At 44.2% G+C, this 22,707-nt stretch overlaps 1 protein-coding gene across 1 annotated transcript in view; it reads left to right on the top strand.

Annotated features, from left to right (window-relative positions):
• Window positions 1-22,707, top strand: part of ppfia2 (PTPRF interacting protein alpha 2) — a gene marked incomplete at both ends in the record, with an annotated part of 380,230 nt that overhangs the window by 343,949 nt on the left and 13,574 nt on the right. The window contains 8 exon segments of the mRNA XM_083657351.1: window positions 4,065-4,094; window positions 4,224-4,354; window positions 4,682-4,863; window positions 5,074-5,164; window positions 11,687-11,704; window positions 11,706-11,811; window positions 14,396-14,596; window positions 16,962-17,024. Of these exon segments, the coding sequence (XP_083513477.1) occupies window positions 4,065-4,094; window positions 4,224-4,354; window positions 4,682-4,863; window positions 5,074-5,164; window positions 11,687-11,704; window positions 11,706-11,811; window positions 14,396-14,596; window positions 16,962-17,024 (822 nt within the window).

Raw genomic sequence — 22,707 nt, forward strand, 5'->3', positions numbered from 1 at the left:
CAGCGGTGTCCCTGATTGGCCGGTTACCTTGTCAACTATGAGGCAGGTCACTGATTGGCCCGTGCACTTTGTAATTTCTGGAAATGGCTGGGGGCGGGCTGGAGGCCAGACTGATCCACAGAACGAAACAGAATGTGAGTTCACATGATCAGTTTTACCAGGCTATAACATTTTATCAGTGAATACAAGACTACTTTATGGAAATGGATATTTCTGTCTCATCTTTTAGTTCAGTGCAGGACCTCTTTATGAAGATTCAAGATTTTTATTGTCACTCCGTAGTACAAGTATCACGTGTGAAATTCTTGTGCTGTAGGCTCCGTTACAACATAGTGCAAAAAATAAAAGATAAATAAATAAAAACAAGAGGCAACAAGCAATAAAGCAGTAAGACACGCCACAGACAGTGGCGTATTCACTGCCCATAGTGCAAATGGCATGAACATACTTTAAACATAATTAAACATAATAACATTCTGTTAGGTGCAAATAGCATATACCTAATTAAACATACTATTGAACATTAGTCATACGTGATGGTAGCAGCTGCAGTGCGGTACAGTATGGCTACTACACTTATATGTTAAGGAGTCTCGTGGCCTGTGAGAAGAAACTGTCCCTCAAGCGATTTGTGCGTGCTCTTGGGACCCTGTATCTCCTCCCTGAGGGTAGCAGGGAGAACAGGCTGTTGTGGGGGTGGTTTGTGTCTTTGATGATCTTCAGGGACCTCCTGAGGCACCGCTGGTTGTACAGATCTTGCAGTTCTGGCAGCTCACATCCTGTTACGTGCTGGGCCGCGCGCCTCACCCTTCTTAGCGCCCTGCGGTCCATGGTGGTGCAGTTCCCGTACCAGGTGAAGGCCTTAGGGACAGTAAATCTGATTAAACAGCGGACAAGTGACCTTAAACTACCTCAGAATAAGTAAACATGTCGTCCATCTGAATGATGTTGGCACCCGTTGGGCCAATCAGTAACAAGATGGATGATCATCCAAGTTCCACACAGTTACACATTTTGACCCCATTGGACCAATCATTGTGCTTTGTGAGGATAGCCAGATGTGTGTAGCGAGTTTCATGTAAATCCGACTTGCAGTGTAGGAGGTTAGGCTGTGTGTCCATATAGCATTTTTTTCTTAGCACCAGCACCCTTTCCTCATTAAAGCAACGGGAGGCGTAAGGTGCACAAAAGGTGGCGGCTGCCAGTGGCGTTTTCCCCCTCAGAGCAACCAGACAACCAATTGCAATGACAGATACGCTAGCCATTTCCCATAGTGTGTATAGCAACAACAATATGGAGAAAGTCAAGGGGCCGGCTGTGGAGGAATAGGACGTTGTAATCATTGAATTTACATTAGTGTAGTGATCATAAAGGCAGCATGGATTATTCACGGACCTGTATTGGAAATATCTGGTAAGCCTTTGCTTGTTGCACAACACTGCATTGTCTGCTAAAAAAGCTGACCAGCTGGTTAGTAAGCTATCAGCAGGTGACGTTATCATCCCCTTTTGTTTCTCCTCACAAAAAGCACTCCAGGCAGCGCTTTTTCCACACCAAAAAACAAACAAAATGCTGACAAATACTATGTGGACACATGCCCTTACAGTAGTTAGTGAAAAATGTTGACACCGCCCCCATCAGGCCAAGTAGTGTAATGGTTTTAAACGCTGGGACACTGTGTGGCGGTCACCATTACATAGTGTGGGGAACAACAGGTATGAGAGCGAGGGAGGGGAAACGTGACTTGGATTCCTGTGAGGCAGCCACTTAGAAAGCGATTGGCTTTCTTTCAGCATGATTTAAGTGGGGGCCAGAGTGCTGAGATTGATAGAGTGAAATGTCTTGCGGTTTACTGCTCTTGCATCACAGCAGTGTTTGATTACAGTAGAGTCTGAGCATAAGCTTGCGTGTCTGTGTTTTTTGTTTTGTACCAGTTCATAAGTAGATAAGTCGAGAGATGTATGTTTCATTAAAAAAAATTACTTGTAAAAATTATTTATGTCCAAAGCAGCTCAACCTGTGTCCTGCTGTATTAGTGGCTGTTTCAACACTGCACTCCAACTAAAGCAGTGTTGCAAACTCTTTTCCAAGCAAAGGCGCTATTGGCAGCTCAGAAAGGGGCTAGAAGCCGCTAAATGACGTCACATGCTAATTTGCATATCAAATTATGGTTAAAAAGCACACCTCGGCATAGCCATTGTAATTATTGGCTGTATGGTTGTAAAGTAAACAAGTGCCGGGTTTACTAAACCCTACCCTGCTGCTCTCTCAGTGGAGGAAAGGGGCTCCACTGAAGCGCTGTGTGTGTCAGACAGGCAGAGATGAGGAGAGAGAGAGAAAACCCAGCAGCAGCCGCACCAATTTGAAGGCAAAATCCGTTCAATTCAACACATTTACATTGCTTCCCCTGGTCAGAAAAAGGCGCCAGATTTGGCGCTAGGCGCATTTTGGAAATAAAGGCGCTAGGGGGTCTGAAAAGTAGCTAAATATAGCGCCAAAAGCGCTAAATTGGCAACACTGAACTCCAGTAGTAAACATTATTTTGAGGTAAAGAATCAAGGTTTTCATACAGCATCTCTGCTTGTAGTAAACATTATTTTGAGGTAAAGAATCAAGGTTTTCATACAGCATCTCTGCTTGGTGGACTGTAAAAGACACACGTGTGGGCTGGGAAAGAGCTGAATGTTTAATGACTGGCAGGATTAATTTAGCATTCTGAGAGCCGCGGGACAGAATGTGCCTTCCTCTGTCACTTGTCATCACGCTACCAAGGTGACAACATGGCGGCTTACGAACTTGCTCAAAATTGACAATAATGTATTCCGTAGTCTCTCTCTTTCTCTCAGCGCATTGACCTGGGGCTTGAACACTCCAGATGTAGATAAGTAGACTGCCTATCAAGTTTTTTGTTTTGTTTTGTTTGTTTGTTTAAAATTTTACTATGCTAGTCCAATATTCCCCCACAGTCCACCACAGCAAGAGCAGTAAATGTCTCCCACACCCAGGCTTTTAAAGAAATAAGGCTTTGATTTTATTGACCAGTCAAATGACTTGTGGTGAATTATTTTGTTTACCAATCCCTCTTTGTCTCTCACTATTGATCTATTGTTTCAGTAATCTAGCATTGGGCAGCGGCTCATGAGTGCCTAATGGTGTATGAGATGTATATGAAAGAGTCAATAGTCTTTAATTTATGACCGGTGTGGCGTTGTTATGCCTCCGCCGGCGATGACCAGGCCGGAGGTATTATGAATTTGGGTTGTCCGTCCATCCGTCCGTCCGTCCGTACGTCCGTCCGATGTTCATTAACGCAATATCTGAGGAACGCCTTGAGGGAATTTCATCAAATTTGCCTCCAACGTCAACTTGGCCTCAAGGATGAGCTGATTAGATTTTGGTGGTCATAGGTCAAAGTTCAAGTTCACTGTGACCTCACGAACACCATTCCCAAGTTCGTTAACGCGATATCTCAGGAATGGCTTGATGGAATTTCTTTGAATTTGCCTCAAACGTCCACTTGGACTCAAGGATGAACTGATTAGATTTTGGTGGTCAAAGGAGAAAGGTTAAGGTCACTGTGACCTCACCAACGCCATTTTCAAGCTTGTTAATGCGATATCTCAAGAATGCCTTGACGGAATTTCTTGCAATTTGCCTCAAACGTCCACTTGGACTCAAGAATGAACTGATTCGATTTTGGTGGTCAAAGTTCAAGGTTACTGTGACATCATGACCGCTCGTTTCATGCTCGTTAATGTGATATCTCAGCAACGCCTTGATGGAATTTCATCTAATTTACCTCAAACGTCCACTTGGACTCAAGGATGATTACATGTTGGTGGTCAAAGGTCAAGGTCACTGTGACCTCACGAACGCCATTTTCAAGCTCGGTAACACCATATCTCAGTAACACCTTGACGAAATTTCTTCAAGTCTGGAGAGACATGCTCACTTGGTGGAGGCAGATATCCCGCTGTGCAGTTGTTCTAGTTATTAATGCTTTTGCCTCTGCTTTGATCCATGTGTGATGAGTTTGTTGTCTCTTGCTCTCCTCCACCCAACAGCCCAGCGATCTGAGGAAACACAGGAGAAAGGTAAAGTGGAATTTTCTAGATTTTCACTTTTAAACTATGAGTTTCCAATTTGCAGATATCACAGACAGACGGACAGACAGATGAGTTTACCAGTATCTAATGCCCCATCGGTTTGCCCTGCTCCCTCAGATAGCGGCGGTGGACGAGGACGGCCGTGAGGACAAGGCCACCATCAAGTGTGAGACATCGCCCCCTCCGACGCCACGGACCGTTCGAATGACGCACACACTGCCAGCCTCCTCGCACAATGACGCACGGGGGTGGGTGAATATAGTTCTTGAACAGTAGTTAAACGTGGTAATTGGAGTGACTTCCTGTTAACAAATAATAGTGATTAACATTTAGCATCTTTTATATATGGTGTAAATGCACAAAATAGTTTTCCCTTCTGTTATATATCATATACATGTATGTTTTGCTATTTTTATGTCATAGTGTACATATCTTTTAATTGATTTCTTGGCTCAGTATGCTCTATGAATGTTATTGTTAATGTCATTTGCTGCTTTCCCCAATTTCACTTTTTGAGCCTGTTTCCCCATGCAGATCACTCAAGATTCATATGGTTGTCTGTGTTCTGTCCTCAGGATCGCTGCCTCTCTGGAGGCGGAGGCCAGCGCCCTGAGTAGTGTAGCCAGCAGCCAGGACTCCCTCCACAAGCAGCCCAAGAAGAAAGGCATCAAATCCTCCATCGGGCGGCTGTTTGGCAAGAAGGAGAAAGGCCGGCTGGCACACATGGCACACAGACATGTCATGGTAGATCCACAAGGTGGGCACTGCACCGAGCGAACGCTCAACAAATGACAGAGATATATTGCTCAGTACCTCTTTGTAAGTAGGCTACAGTGTGTGGATCTTACTGTAAAACTAACAACAAATCAAGTGGGAAATGTAACAGTTCTGCAAATTTTCCATTTCATATTAAATGAATTTCTTATTAGCTGCACTGGTCTTTCCTCTTTCTCCTCCCCTTCTCCAGCAACCATGATGGACCCGGACATGGTGGGCCAGGACATGGGGGTGGGCAAGCTAGGAACTCAGGCTGAGAAGGACCGCAGGTTGAAAAAGAAGTAAGCTCTTACCGAACCCCCCTTCCCCCTCCCCCCGGGCTCTGTCTGCCAGAGCAGCACCCCCCGCTGGCCTCTGTCTGCCAGAGCAGCACCCCCCTCTGGCCTCTGTCTGCCAGAGCAGCACCCCCCCTCTGGCCTCTGTCTGCCAGAGCAGCACCCCCCTCTGGCCTCTGTCTGCCAGAGCAGCACCCCCCCTCTGGCCTCTGTCTGCCAGAGCAGCACCCCCCTCTGGCCTCTGTCTGCCAGAGCAGCACCCCCCCTCTGGCCTCTGTCTGCCAGAGCAGCACCCCCCTCTGGCCTCTGTCTGCCAGAGCAGCACCCCCCTCTGGCCTCTGTCTGCCAGAGCAGCACCTCCTCCCTGCAGTCACTCAATACCGCACTGCCTCCTCCTCACACAGTCAGCAGGAGAGAGGCCACAGCCTGCACCCTACACATAATCTGCTGACACACACATACATCCGCAGCCGCTATAGGCTCTGGCCCACACACTCACCATCTACAGTCCCATCCATACCTGCCAACACTCCCGATTTTCCCGCCAGTCTCCCTATTTTTAACCCTTTCTCCCACTGTGCTCTCGATTGGTAATTTATTTCTCCTGTTAATCTCCCGATTTCATAGTGATACAAATCGAGCTGTAGCGGGCTGAGTTTTAAAGCCAGAGGGAAGTATATGATCGAAGGCATCCATTGATCCAAATCATGTCATGCTGACTTGTCGGGAGGGGGATAAATAACGCTCCACCATTTTGGCGATGGAAAAAACATTTTCAAAGGGGTCCCTTGACCTCTCCCCTCAAGATATCTGAACGAAAGTGGACACTCGCGAGTCTCCCCTTTACAGATAAGGTAGCATTGTTTTAGATACGATAGCGCAAGCTTTTTTCGTCAAGGCAGCATAAAAATCTACAGAACTACGGATCACATCACTGTTTCGACGGGCCTGACCTGACCGATCCTGGGAGAGAAAAACTCCCTCTTTTTCACAGCCTAATGTTGGCAGGTATGCCAATCTGACCTTTGACACGCACACGCACACGCACACACACACACACACACACACACACACACACACACACACACACACACACACATGCACACACACACACACACACACACACACACACACATGCACATACCTGCTGTGTTATCCTTTAGCCTTCTCCCTCTATAGGTGCCTGGCTCTACGGTACATAATGTTACTCCCCCGCAGGCAGGCACCCTCCACTACAACAATATAAAAAACCTCTCCCACGCTGTGAGCAGGACCCATAGAGCACAGAGCCTGACTGACTCGCCAGGAGCAGAGATCAGATATTCAAAGACTGTGCCAAAGTCAGACTATCCATCCAGAGGAGACTGAAAATCCAATTAAAAGCGACTTTGTCAGTTTGGAAGCTATAGGTGGCTTCCCTAACACCAATCGTAGATTAGACCAGGGATACTGAACTTGCTTTGCCCGGGGGCCGCCAGTTGAGTATCACTGGATTAGACTCTCAGATCGGGTGCGTTCTGCCCTGCAGGAGAAGGGGGAACCCCCCTTACAAATCAAACCTCCTTTCAACAGGAATGTTGTAGAGTGTGCGTGTGAATGTGCGTGTGTGTGGCGATTGTGTGTGTGCATTTGCCATGCCCCAGTCCCAAATGATGAATGTAATTTGCTTCGAAGTGCATATTGAGTTGCCATGACAAATAACTTTGCCTCCCATGTAGTCGGCCAATAGAAGGTATTGTGTATGTTGACCAAATGTGTTCTCTCCACTGCACTGACCTCTCCATAGCAGTGTCCAGGAATAAGACCACACCGCCTTGCATCTTGGTGCCTCCACACTGCATGCCATTGAGCTGCCTGCACTACTTCCATTTCAGCATCTTGGTCAATACTGCCGTGGTTTCATTGTTGCTGTGTTCTGTATTTCTATCCTTTTTCTTTATTTTCTTTATTTTTTGCAAGGTAAGAATGTGAGGCCATGGAGTTTCAGTGCATTCCTCCATTCCCCCTGCTGCACGATGTGGTCAGGACTGCATTGTAGAAGACTACATTTTTTGACTTGCCCATCTACTGGTCTACAGATGCTCCGAGTCCTGTAAACGAATGTCAAGCCATTGTGATATTAGTCTTTGTGTGTGCGCGTGTGTGCTGTGTGCGTGTGCTCACATTTGTGTTTTGAGTCGTTTAGTAATTGCCTATTAACTCATTAACATTTGTGTACTTTTGTCTCCCCGTCGCTCTCTCTCTCTCCTCTCTCTCTCTCGCTCTCTCTCGCTCTCTCTCTCCTCTCCTTCTCCTCCCCCTCTCATCATCCTCTGACTCTAACAAAGCGGGTAAGTTGTGAGGATGTATAAGTGCCCTGCCGTGCCCTGTCTCTCATCTCTCTGTCCGTCCGCCATCCGTCCTCTCCCGAAAAGACCAGCTGACGTCTCTATCTATATATATCTATATCTCTCTCTCCTCTTCTTCTTCATGGCTGTTTAACGACCCCATTGGTTTCTTTCTTTTTCCATTTACCATCTGAAGACGTTTCTCCCCCCCCTCTACAGTTCAATGGCAGCTGCATCCATGGCTGGACAGAGAGTGTGGCGATGCTGTCTCCCTCTCCTTATATGTGTCTCTATCTCTCTGTGTGAAAATAACCAGCTGTGATATCTGGTTATGGGACTGCTCCGATCTTGTTGTTTTTGTTTGTATGATTTGTCATAACCGTTTCCTACTTCCCTTCCCCAGCTATGTTCAGTGGATGTCTCTCTCCATGCATTAGACTGGAAAACCTGAACATATGAACATGATCTATCCCCTCCATGTACTGTATAGATAAAGACGGTGAATGTAAAATGGTTGTGTTTGAGCGAACACACGCCTCCTCTGTCACCTGTAGGCTTTGTGCGCCATGTATGCTGTGTTCAAGTGCCCTTTCACTGCACTGAGGCCTTCAACATGTCTCATGTTTGTTACTAAGCCTACTCTTTCCATTTGTCAACTTCTTTGATGACATAACGCACTCAGGGACTGGGTTGTGGATTTTTTCTTTCTTATGAAATGTGTCCAGTAAATAGAAGAAGAAATGTTTTTGTTTCGTGGGTTTGCGAGTGTGTGTGCGTTTGCTTCCCTCTCCTTAACTCTGTCTCTCATACACTCACTCTATCTCAGGCGGGCATTTATCATTCCTCGTAAGCGTCGCGATACATCAACCAATGCGTTCCCGCCGTTGTCAGCCTTCCCAGGTTATCCTCGGGCACCTGCGAAGACAAAGCCATGGAACGTGGCTCAGAAGATATGAAACGCTGTATCTAAAAATAACACGATTCAGAATACCGCAGCAACAAAACAAAACAAAAATGTCATGTGTTAAAAAAAGAGTCAGGCGATCATGCTTAGATTAGCGATGTGAGGTGCTGCTTCGGTGACCAAGTAGCCTAGCGCCTCTCAGGTGTGTGAGCATGTGTTGTGTTTTTATACTTACTAGCCAATGTCAGATTTTCAAAAAAAGGTTAATATTCCCTGCAGTTTGATATTCTGGGTTCAAGGGTTCGGCCCAGTTTCCACTCTCAGGCTGCAAGGACCTTTTATTCGATTGAAAAGCTGAGAAACAAAAACTGAGTTCCTTATGGAGCTGAATGACTGTATGATGTAATGAATGTATTTGAGGTTGTTGGTTCAAGCTTAAGTATGTTTTGTAGTAAGTAAAGATTGAAAAGTTCCGCACACATTCCCAACCATCTATGCCACTTTTTTCCATACTGGAAAGAGTTGGGAATCTCCCACTACTGCAGATAACCAGTTTGTTCCTGGACACACCACCAGAGAAAGTTGGCTATAGCTCACCCAGATAAACATATACATGTGGTGAAGAATGTTGTTGGTTCAATCTTTGAATTTGACTATGACTTCAGAAATGTGCACAATGTTGAGCTGGTGATTGTAAGATACCTGCAGTGATGCATTTATCAGTAGTAGTAGCACACCAATATAAATATGCTGATGAAGGAGACTGGATAGTCCCTGACTCTAGCTTAGTGAGATAAACGGCTGCTTTCCAAGCTGTTGTTTGCTGGTTCAAATCCCAAATGTCTCACTCTTTGTCCTTTCCATGTTGTTGTCGTCAGTGTAAACACTTGTAGAAAAAAAATCACATGTTAACACGTTCACTGCCATTGACGAGATATCTCGGCTTACAGAATCCAACGGTTGACTGCCAAGGACGAGATATCTCGGCTTAAATTTTTTTTTTTTTTTTTTGACGGTGGGACGTGGATCCAACCCTTTTACGTCTTTTATACAAATATTGGAGGTATTGAATGTGTATAATCTATTTTACCGACCCACTGAGTGGCGACATGTCTCTCCAGAGTAGGAAGAGGCGAGCCAAAACTGCAGGGAAAAGCGCGAGGAAGCCGTTCTCATACTGTAAAATAGATGGCGAAAACGCTTTCGCTTTCGCACTGACGCACAGCGGTGGCAACGGTGGGGGGTTCCAAGTATAGACTGGGTGGAAAACACACTTTGAAACACGCAGCATAAAGCCTAGAATCGCACAAAGCTTCATCAAAGCTCTCAAACCCAAGAAACGAGTGAGCCCCGTCCACACTCGCTGCCAGGGAGGGAGGCTGCTCAAACTCGCAGCAGCAGCAGCAGCAGCAGCAGCAGCAGAAAACTCGCTTGTGACAAACGCTGCTGAAAGCCACCAGACACGCCCACGGAGGGAGGAGTTGGAAGGAGAGGGCGTTCAGAACTATATTGTTTAGATGTCTGATCTCTCACTGATGCCAAAAATAAATGGTTAAAGTGACTGTTCTGCCTGTTTGATTGAATTTCACAAAACTGCGATTATCTCAGCTTTCAGTCTCAGACGCTGAAACCATGCTGTACTCAACGGCTAATATCTACATAACTACTAACTCTACAAACTAACTCTTTTAGACAGAGAAAGCACACATTCTATGAGTACTTTTGTGAACTTTGTGTTCACAAAGTCCAAGCAGAAAATAATCCTCGGCTCTTGTAAAATGAGCCAGAATCCTCAAAAAAACCCTCTGGCAGAACCTACCTACAGTAAAAAAAAAAGGCTGGCAGTGAATGTGTTAAAAACAAACAAACTGAGAAACGGCTCAGCAGGATCACCAGCTGTCTCTCTGCTGAAACCGCTCTGCCGTGTCTTTTACATGACTGGAAACACACCGACTGACAGAGCAACACAGTGCCTCCTACATGCAGATCCACAGAAATAAACAGAGCAAAACAGCACCTCCTACAGGCAGATCCACAGAAATACAGAGCGTGGACAGACTGCAAAAGACAGGCTGCTGTGTCAGGACTGGAATCCATGCTGGCTGCTACAGATTCAAGATTTTTTATTGTCACTCCATGGTACAAGTATCACGTGTGAAATTCTTGTGCTGTGTACTCCGTTTACAACATAGTGCAAATAGTACAAATATAACAGGGCATATGGGTGCAAAAACAACAAGAGACACAACAAGCATAAGGCATAGTGATAAGACAAGTCAGAGACAGTGGCATATTCACTGCACATAGGTGCACGTGTCGGGTGCATACAGGTCCCATAAAGAGCCTTGATGCATTTTGCCCCCCCCCACCCCCCCCCCCCCTCTTCTTCTTCTTCTGGTTGTTTGTGCCTGGCGGCCATCCACAGAGATATCAGCAGGGGATTATGGGAGAGCAAACCACAGACAGTTGACGTTTTAGTGAAATGGGGAGTTCTGCGATCAGTTGGCAAAAGTGCCATTAGCAAAAGTTAGCAAATGTAACTAAATATACACGATACAAAGAGAAATATCAGAATATCAACAGGCCATACCGTATGAGAGTCCCGTTCGCTCATTTAGTCAAAGTTTATTGAGCATGACCAAATTGCACCTAATCCGAGACTGCACATCCTTGGGTCCCCAGCAATACGCCCACCAAGTGTGAGGTAGATTGGATGAACGATTCGGGAGATATGTGAAGGATACTCACACATACAGACAGAGATCTGTAGCGCTCAAAAACACCCACTGAGTATGCCTCATGTCCCAGTATATCAAGAGTAGACCACACCATGAAAATTTCTGCTCAACCCGCTACATCAAAGATGTTATTTCCTGTTGCCAGTGGGTGGCAGTAATAGCGCTATGACTATAGACGGTTTTAACTTGACAACAAAAACATTCTAAATTGAACCCCAGCTCACTTCCTGTTGCAGTGTTTGCTAATACAGGACGTTACGGCCACATTCCACTGAGTCCGAGTTCGGTCCGTCTGCACTGCCGTACGGCTTCGGAGCCGATACGTTTCCACTCTAATCATTGTGTCAACTCCCACCTACTCCGCTGCGTTGTGTGTCTACTCTGTCCCAGCTTTATGAATGATAAAACATCTCTTGGTGTACAGGCTGGCCTGGGAGAGATAAAGTGTGTATGAGTAGTCTCCCTCTCACGTACACACGCAGACCCATTGCAGCGATTGAGTGAGGATGTGAGAGGGTGTGCGTGTGCGCTTTTATATCATGTGACTGTTTGTATGCAGAGTGCGCGTGCTAATGCCTGGTCTCCTCTGTCCCTGCCCTCAGACACGAACTATTGGAGGAGGCCAGGAGGAAGGGCTTACCCTTTGCCCAATGGGACGGCCCCACAGTAGTAGCCTGGCTGGAGGTATGCAAAGCATTTTAAATCATGCATGTTCAGTTGCAACAATGTTTTCACAGGAATCACATGTAAACATCAAAGATGTAATATAGAGATGTAACGAGACAGCTTTCTTCACACCCAGCTCCGTTAGGTGATGAAAAATGCAAAAAGCAGCAACAAGTACACATCCATAAAATAGGAGCAAGTACAAACCCAGCCACACTTTGGTTACAGATGCTGACATTTTTAACCCAAAATACTCAAGTAACAGTTTAATTTTATTGAAGGTAGTTAGAATAACCTGAATAAGATCATACTCTGATTATGAGAAACCTAGTGAAGATATCTGACTTCCTCTGATATTAAGGCTTCCTGTGGCATGAGAACATCTTACTCCCTTCACGTTTGTTTGTTTTTATTCCTAAATTTCTCTCCTTAATGGCCGATTTTGACGAATTTCAACCAGCTTTGTATCATTACATCGGTACTAGTATACTGTATGCAAATGAACGTTGTTTCCCTTGCCTGCATGTTGCCTCCACCAAGAGCTTCCTGTTCGCTTTCAGAAACTCACTCGCCGAATCTCCTCCAAATGACGTAATCTTGACACGTTTTACATCATTTGGAGGAGATTCTGCTGGCCAATTGACGTAATCTGATATGTTTTACATCATTTGGAGGAGATTCTGCTGGCCAAATTATATAATCTGATATGTTTTACATCATTTGGAGGAGATTCTGCTGGCAACTGGCAAAACAAGGGGGATCTCCCGCTACAGGGAACATTGAAGGAAGGTAAAACATTAATTTGGTCATTTGCAGACTGCCGACATTGTAATGATACAAAGCTGGTTGAAAATCTGCAAAGTGGCCATTTAAGACCTAGAGAGCGTCACTTTCCACACTCACTGACTTTGTCAGCGAACTCCATGAAAGACCCACAGTTTAACTGTGTTTTGTCTTGGAATGACATTCAGAGCGCAGAAGGCAAACTAAACTGAATCAAAACATGGGTCACGGGTGTTACCTTCATGTGAACATCACAACACTATAGTACAGTATGTGTTTAAAACTTCAAAATGGTATCAGTGCAATTATCACACTGGTAGGTGTTAAAATGTATTATTATTATAACAGCATAAGTGTTCTCTATCATCAGACTCCTGTTTGGCTTCATGCATTCTCGAGCAGCACACCTTTGTCCTTGTCAAATACGCCTTTTGATGGATTCGATTATAATTGCTTGATATTATCGCTTAGCTTAGTTCCATTATGAGCGATTTTACTCCGCTAATACCCCAGTTCCATTAATCAATATGAATATTTAGCAATGAATATATTGATGATAAAAATAAACCAGTTTTTGCGATGAATCATGGCAGTGAAGCACTCACTGGTTGTGACTGACTTTTAGGTAACTAAATATACAGTCCATTCTTCACATTATACAAACACTACTGCCCCCAACTGTCCACTGGATGACATGCAACACCAACTCACCTTATGCACAAATCCCCACCCCATCCCAGACAGTTTCTGATGTGTTTTTTTAGGGTCGCAATACAGTATGTTCAATATTTTCTGCTATTATTCAATATTAAAAATTTTGACCATTTTCATTCCAACGTATTCCAAAAGTATTCCATGTATTTCATGGGACAAAAACTAGGGATGGCACGATACCAATTTGTCCATGTCCGATCCGATACCCGATACCACAACCTTGAGTATCTGCCGATACCGATACAATCCGATCCGATCTTTAGCCCAGAACATAGACTCAGTAATGTACTACTGCTGCTTTTTTTAAGATTACACACACACACACACACACACACACACACACCTTGTTACAACTGCCCCCGCTCTCCCCTACTTTCGTGTTGCGTTAAACAAGGGGCGGAGCACAGTTCACGCATCAAGGTGGCGTCTTGACCGCGGCTTGGTATGTTTTGTTGTGGCTCACCTGTTTGTTTGAGCAGATCTGTCCTCTCTCTGTAACGTTGCGGGGTCGGGTTGTTTGTGTGATACAGCAACCATCAGGCAGTCTGCAGTGTTGATTCCAACCCTCAAAGCACTCGCATTGCACTCGTCTCGTTCGCTTTTTTCTTCCTTGATCTTAAAATAAGTCCACCCAACTGACATGAGAGCACAGTGCAGGACTCACTCACTGTTGTGTTGCTGGCGCTGGTCAACACATCTCTCTTCACCGTGACGGCACGTTGCTCAAAGTTAAGTTAAGCATTGGTAACACCTTATAATAAGTATTCAGTAGTAAGTAATTTATAAGCTATTAGTTAATGATGGGCTAATGATAAACTAATCAGTTACAAAACATTAATATACATTTGTAGATGATTAAGTTGTAAGTCGTTTAAGTTTTTATATTCCAACCTGTCTCTATACACATTTGTTAATTATGAAATGATGAGCAAATCATTAGTAAATGAAACAATCATTAACTAATAGCTTATAAATTACTTACCTTTGAACGTTATTATAAAGTGTTACCTAACATGGAACCTTTAACAAAAGACCTGATATAATCGGTCTAACCCTAGTTTCACCCAACCCTACTTACCATGCCCCGCTCCCTCTGTGTGGTCAGCTGTGGCTGGGCATGCCGGCCTGGTACGTGGCGGCGTGCCGTGCCAACGTGAAGAGCGGAGCCATCATGTCAGCGCTGTCTGACACCGAGATCCAGAGAGAGATCGGCATCAGCAACCCTCTGCACCGCCTCAAGCTCCGCCTTGCCATCCAGGAGATGGTCTCCCTCACAAGCCCCTCTGCCCCGCCCACCTCCAGAACCGTGAGTTAGCACTTAGACACACACACACACACACACACACACACACACACACACAGGCAATACATAACATGCACACTTATGTAAAACAATGAACCACCATTTCTTCAGAGTGAATGGTGAAAAAATGTACCCTGGTTAAACTATGAATAAAATAAAAATGGCATTGACCATTCATGAGCATGGCATGACCGTACAGGACCCTACAGAGAATTACATTTTCTTTCTTTACCTTTCACTTGTGTGCTCGGGTGTGACACAGAAATATGGGAAAATTGGGCCCAGGTTGAAAAATACTTACTGTAAGTTAGCCTTTAACTGCCCACTGAGATTTAAATCAACCAATGAGATGACTTCTGCCTCCCGAGCAGCTCTGCTCTGCCTCTGAGAAATGTTTGCAGAACTAAAACTCCAATCTACTGTATTACATGCTGCACCGCCTGCACAAACACACCCGCCACAAGCAGGTGACAAGCAAATGATTACAGTAGCAAGAAGAAAAGTTCCACTGCATTCACAGTACATTTGTCAGCGATTATTTTAGGTCTCAGCAGGTTTATAGCTCATACGTCTTTGTGAGTAGTGAGCAAGTGAATATTAGAGTGGGATGGCTTGTAAAGCATTGCTGTAGCGTGGTGTACTGTCATTTACCTCGCCACTTATTTTACGCCATAGTTGGTCTCATAGCTCCCTGTTGTTATGGTATTTGCACATGGCCTCTAAGGAGTCTGCTGTTTCTTAATGATAGTGGCTGTTCACACACTACAGTACACACACACTGAATAGTAGACTATGCTGTTTTTTCAGACTCCACAACACTAGCACACATGCAGCCAATAATAACTCACAGCCCTAGGCTCTTGCACTCCTTCCACCCTCTGTCTTATTGTGAAACGGCTCTACCCTGTCTTTACCCTGGCCATTCTTTCCCATTCACCCTCCTCCTCTCATCGACCACTTGGCTCTACTTCCACACCTCATGAAACTTTCATTACAGCGCATGTGACACCGCAGGCCACATCACAAACCCCTGACTGTGACGGGCGGCTCGGCCTGTCATCACACTTAAAAAAAAAAAAAAAGTGTGCACATTTAACACCCGTGGGGTTAATTGACCTTGTAAATGTGGTGGGAGACATATACCGAGCAGAAAATTGACAGGGGAAATGGAGGGGAAGTGGGCAGCGGGCCGGACACTTTTACAACTGCCCCAACCATAAACCACACCCCCCCCCTTCCCGCCCCCAAAAAACCATGGACTCACAGTGAGGGAGTGGCCCACAGCTAGCTGTACTGCGCCTTTAACAGAGATGAAATGGCCCAACACTGGCGTTGGTTATGGCTGTGTATCAGACTGCTTTATCTAGGTCATGACAGCCTGACCCTCTGCTGTGGCTGCACAACCATCACTGCTGGTAAAATGAGACGATGATGCCTCCGCAGAGAAACCAAAATAAAACAGTGCAATAAGAAGTGTTGGGTGTAACTCATTACAAAAGTAACATATTACATATATTACTTTTAGCAGTAACTCAGTAATATAACTGATTACCAATAGGATTCCAGTCATATTATACCAGTTACTTTGTCAAGTAACACAAGTTACAAATTGAGTTACATTTTTCTTTAAATCAAAACACATATTTAAATAAAGATACAATCATTTCCTAATCAAATTGTGTGTTTTTATGCAAATAACCACTATAGATGACAATAATAAAGGAAAAGGATAATATTTAGAATTTTGGACAGTTTACACTGACTTCAAGACTTATTTTTCGGGATGGTTCCAGGGTGTCTTTGCTACTGCTACTGCTGTGAAAGTAATGCAAAAGTAGTGTAATAAGTAACGAGTTACTCTACACAGACAGTAATATTGTAAAGTAACTTATTACTTTCAAATGAAAGTAACTAGTAATATGTAGTATATTACATTTTGAAAGTAACTTGCCCAACACTGGCAATAAGCAATGGTGGAGCTGATGCTCATTCCACTCTTATTAGATAGCATATTAGAGCTGGATGGAGAGGGAGGGGCAATGTGGACTTTATGTCTGTTGGTGTTAATATTCCTAATTAATTGCATCTTTCTTGTTCTGCATGGCAAATGTCTGTATCTTGTGACTCCTGTACTGTATGCCACCGTTGGAAAGTTCTGTGCTGACATGTGCTGTGTTGTTCTTTGCGTATGCCCTTTGACCCCAGGGCGGGGGGGGGTTTGGGGCCAGCTCATCATCTGACTGTGATGCTATAACACTATTGGCTTACAGTGGTGCTGCTCTTCTTCTTTAACACTGCTTGCCCCTCCTACCGGACCTCTACTACCAATCCTGCTGCTGCTCTGTCTCTTGGGCTCCGCCCCGCGTAGGCGTCAGGCAATGTATGGTTGACCCATGAGGAGATGGAGACCATGGCGGCCCCCTCCAAAACGGTCAGTCCCCTTGTCTCCTTTACCATCACCCTTCATCTCTGGTGTGTGTGTCTGTGCATAGGCGATTCTAGACCTTCCAAACAGGGGTTGCACCACCCAGAAGTCAATATTACTCCGGTAGGGGAGTCTCCAGGGGGGGCTGTGCCCCCTCTGGATAAAGAAATTTTGTAAATTTTAAAATAAAATGCATTAATCTGGGGCACTCTGAGAGCAAAATGAAGAGGCTAGTAGATATGAAGAACTACACACCACATTAATATCCTCTTCACTATGCTGTGGCTTTACAGTGATGAAAAAATAATTGTCTCCTTATATAGCCTATTCTATCTGCATGATAGTGTTTCCCAACCACTGAACCGTGGCCCACTGTTGGGCCTCAGAGCACCATCTAGTGGGCTCCTAAAGCAGGTGTTTGCAGTCAACTACTTGAAATTATGTGGCAGTCAAAATATATTTGTGGTGCTCAAAATCTATTGTGGTGTACCTCCACAAATAGATAACTGTATAGGAGACACTGAATGCTATAGTAGGATATGACAACACATTCTGAACAGGGCACTCCTGAAAAAGAGAGCATTGCTCTCAGTGAGACTTCCCCTGTATAAATAAAAGGTAAAAAAAATCAAATCAAATAAAAATCATCTGGCCACTAGGGGTTGCACGTGCAGCCAGTGCACCAACGTATAATCGCGCATGTGTCTGTGTGTATGAACATGGGTGGCAATAGAGAGCCGCAGTAACGAGTCCGGAAATCATCGATGCTAACAGCCCTGGTTCAACACAGTTTTCGCCTATGGGAGTTTTGAATGGGTTTTTGGCGTGATGCTTCTAATAAGCTCTCTGTCAAGTCAAGTCAAGTCAAATTTATTTATATAGCACATTTACACAACCAAAGTTGACCAAAGTGCTGAACAGGCAAATATCAAATACACAGACAGTTGATACAGTAGAAAATAAAAGAAGAAAACACATAGCAATATACGTAATAGGCACAATCTTAACCCGAATTGAAGGCTAATTTAAATAGATGGGTCTTAAGCAATGACTTAAAAATTCCAAGGCTTTGCGCAGTCCTTATATGGATGGGTAGGCTGTTCCACAATTTGGGGGCAGCTACCGCAAAGGCTCGGTCGCCTCTGTTTTTTAGTCTAGATCTCGGGACATCCAAGAGCACCTGGTTAGATGACCTCAGAGCTCTAGTTGGAGTGTGATGGTGTAGGAGTTCTGTAATATAGGAAGGTGCCAGGCCATTTAAGGCCTTGTAAACAATCAACAAAGTCTTAAAATCAATCCTGAAGCGGACAGGAAGCCAATGGAGGGAGGCTAACAACGGAGTCACATGATCCCGCTTCCTTTTTCCAGTTAGTAGCCGAGCGGCAGCATTTTGCACTAACTGCAAACGACGCAGGGATGATTGATCTAGGCCCGCATACAGAGAATTACAGTAATCCAGCCTAGACGTAATAAAAGCATGGATAATTCGTTCAAAATTTTGGGGGGAGAGATAGGCTTTTACCTTCGCCAAAAGTCTTAGCTGGAAGAAGCTGCTTTTAACTACCAAGCTAATTTGCTTGTCAAATTTAAAAGAGCTGTCAAAGAGGACACCAAGATTTTTGACATAGGGCCGATTTTTGGACGCTAGAGGGCCGAGGGTGCTGACACAGCCATCCACAAGGTCAGGTGGCCCAAACATAAGAATCTCAGTCTTATTTTCATTGAGATTAAGGAAATTCAGCTCCATCCATGATTTAACATCATTGAGACAGTTCAGCAGAGGCTGCATGGAGTCTTTTGACTGTGGCTTTAATGACATATAAATTTGAATATCGTCAGCAAAACAATGAAAGGGAATATTGTGTTTGTCAAAAATAGAGCCCAGGGACAGCATATATAATAAAAATAGGACTGGGCCCAAGATGGAGCCTTGAGGGACCCCACACGTAAGTGGGGCCGCAGACGAGGAGTGTTCTCCTAGATGGACCGAGAAGCTCCTGTCTGTCAAATATGACTGGAGCCATTTAAGGGCCGTGCCTCTGATGCCCACACACTGTTCAAGGCGAGATAAAAGGATCCTGTGATCAACAGTGTCGAAAGCTGCGGTCAAATCTAAAAGCACAAGAACAGCAGAGTTTCCGGCATCAACAGTTAGAAGAAGGTCATTTAAAACTCTTAAAAGGGCTGTTTCAGTGCTATGGCGTGCTTTAAAACCAGACTGAAATTTTTCATAGATGCCATGATTATCTAAAAATGATTGCAATTGAATAAAAACTACTTTCTCCAAGACTTTTGATAAAAAAGGCAACTTGGAGATTGGCCTGAAGTTGTTGAGGACAGAGGGGTCAAGATTTTTCTTTTTGATCAGGGGTTGTACTACGGCATGTTTAAAGACAGCCGGAACACACCCGGAACTGAGTGAAGAATTCACCAGAGCGAGAATGCTCGGCCCAATAGTGCAAAAAACGTCTTTGAGGAGGCGAGGGGGAACGCTGTCTAGGGGGGAGCCCGTGGGTCGTAGACAGCGAACCACCTCTGACAATGAGGAGAGAGAGATGGGCTCGAACTGGTCAAGGACAGCTGTGCATGTAGGAGGAACAGAGGGGTCTAGGGTAACGGAGGTGGGTGAGGATCTGAGAACGGAGATTTTTTCTGTGAAGAACTTCAAGAAGTTTTCACAGATTGTGGGTGATGACACAATGTGAGCTGTGTCACATGGGTTTATAAGAGTGTTTAGTGTACTGAATAGAACCTGAGGCCTGTGATTATTTTCTGATACAAGGTTGGCTATGAACTCAGTTTTAGCAGTTTTAACTGCTCTGTGGAAGTTTTTTAAACTGTCCCGCAGAATTTCTAGGGAAATTTGGAGCCTATCCTTTTTCCATTTCCTCTCAGCTTGTCTGCAAGCGCGTCGGGCAGCGCGGGTAGTTTCACTTAACCATAGCTCTGAAAGTGCTTTAGTGCGTTTGATTTTAAATGGGGCAACAGAGTCTAAGATCTCAGTGCAAGTGGTGTCGAGGAGGGTGGGCAACGCTGGCTTAATCAAACGCTGGCTTAATCAAACGCGAACCAGATGGTAGTAACATCATCTTCACACATGAAGACCACTTTTATGAGTTTTGAAGCTTTTATGTGCCGTTAAAAGGGTGGCTAGCTAGCAAACGGCTAAATGAGACTACACTTTTGAGTCGATGGGGATATATACGTCAATAACGTCACCACTTCAAAGGGCGAACACGGAAATTATCTTTCCCTCACCTGGTTCAGCCCCGTTCAGCCCGGGGTAATCAGTGCACACATCAACAACAGTCCAGGTTGAGTGCTGACGTGACGTGGAAGCCTATGCGACAGTGTGTAGTTCTGGATTAGCTTAGCTCGAGCATTTTACTTCTAGGGCTCGCATTTACGCTACAAAACTCATGAAAGTGGTCCTCATGTGTGAAGATTATCCGACGGAACTCTGGTTCGCGTTTGATTAATCTTGCGTTGCCCAGAGACCTTATTTGAAGCATCGCGGCAAAAACCCATTCAAAAATCCCATAGACAGAAACAGTGTTGAACCAGGAAGTTTGGGACTTCCGCATTCAGCCTACAAAAATACGTCATCCCTGCGGCTCTCTATAGGAATGTGTGCAAACAAAGTTCTGTACTATGTGGTGCAGTGCCCTGGTGGTGATAGCAGTGAACTGCGTGCATCACTTAACCCCTCCCCCAGTCTGTGAACCTCTTTTTCAACACTAATTTGTCACAAACTCCTGGTGAGTAGGTAACCGTGTAATCACCCAAATAGTTTAGATGTTGAAGAACGCACTCAATATAACAAATGTACGTTTTAGGATCACTAAATACTTATAATTTATTAGCAAACTAAGCTTGACGTTCAGGCAAAACCAAGCTTGTTCACCAACTTTCAGGGTGATTTTCTCTGAATGTTGCTTTAAGAGTACGGACATTCAAATAAGCATATCTTCTTCAAATATTTTCAGATTTCAATGTATGACACATCATTTGAAAGCTTACAATCTGCACTTTCACAATCTGTAAACAATTACCTTGGCATACCTGTTACCCAAAACACCAGTCCCTGTCAAATCTGGGAGTGTATATTAGTAAGAAAGAGTAATACGAAGTATGAAGAGATTCTGTTCTTTGGTATGTTCATGATAAAGAAAGCACTAGTTTGAAGACTTTCCATACCTGATGAGTGTAATCGTGTGGGCGGCTCTTTCTGGTGATGATACTGAAAAGCACAGTGTCGGACACCATTCCAGAATTCCCCATCAGCTCTCCACGGGGAGTCATTATTAAAAAGACATGGCATATGGCAAACAGCGTTGTCATGCTGTTTAAAGCAGTGGGGGAGCACATTGTCATCATGATGATGCTACTCCCATAAGGAAGGAATGCAGCATGGGATGAAGGTAATCACTTGTGATAATTACGTTTGCAAGGATTAAAATTTGCCCTGTAACAGAAGTGGACCGAAACTATATCAGCAACTTCTCAAGTCTACACTGGACTGTCTTCCCAGTATTCCCATTATTTCAGTGATTCAAACCTGCCACTCGTCCTCAAAAATCTCAAAGGGCATGGTTGGATGTATCAATTAAAATTTGGAATACAATAATAACAAAAAATAATTTGACAATACATAGTACCGGTAGGTTGGTGAGATGGATTGCACATGATTCAGAATTCATACCAAATAGAACAGACAGGAGGTTCAAAACATGGGAGCGGAGACCCAAGATACACTGGGAGTTACTGAAGAATGGGAATATTAAAAGTTTTCAAGAAGTGAAGGATCAATTTGGCTTGGCTAATCAGGACTTTTATAGGTATTTGCAATTGAGACATTACATAGAGCAAACAATGAGAGAGGGGAATCTAGTTGGATCAGAATTGGGAATAATTAATATGTTTACCTTGGCACATGAATCAAACTTGGGAAGAAAATTAATTTCGAATTTATATATGAGAGTGGAAGATTTGAAGGGCAGTGACACAATATATATAAAAGAGAAATGGGAGAGAGAAGCAAATATTGAGATGACAGGGGAGGAATGGGAAGAGGTATTTGAACAACAGTGGAAAACAACATGCTCCTCATTTTGGAGAGAACATGGATGGAAAAATATCACAAGATACTTTTTAACTCCTGCACAGAAAAAATATCAAAACACAAGGTGCTGGAGAATGTGTGGAGCAGACAGAGCTGACCATTTCCATATATTCTGGGACTGCCCTATTCTAAAAGGTTACTGGCAAGAATTAAAGAAATGTATGGATGAAATAACCAAAGTGAATCTTCCACTCTCATTTGAGGTATTATACTTGGGGAAAGTAGACCAAGGGCTTGTGCGATTAGGAGACAAACATATATTTAGAATGATGTTAATTGCAAGTAAGAAAGCGATTACAAGGAAATGGCTGAAGGCCGAAGCACCTAGGGTGGATGATTGGATTGAAGTAATGCATGATATATATGTGATGGAGAAGCTGACTTATGCTATCAGACTGCAACAGGATAAGTTTAAAGTGAGTGTTCTGGACTATGGTGATGTTGTGTACATGCATGCTGCCTCTTGTACACTCCATCTTTTAGATTCTGTTTACCACAGTGCTCTGCGTTTTATCACTAATTCTGCTCCTCGTACTCATCATTGTACGCTCTATGAGTTGGTTAACT

This window comes from Poromitra crassiceps (genome assembly GCF_964638095.1).
Source record: "Poromitra crassiceps genome assembly, chromosome: 2".
In the NCBI taxonomy this organism is placed as follows: domain Eukaryota; kingdom Metazoa; phylum Chordata; class Actinopteri; order Beryciformes; family Melamphaidae; genus Poromitra; species Poromitra crassiceps.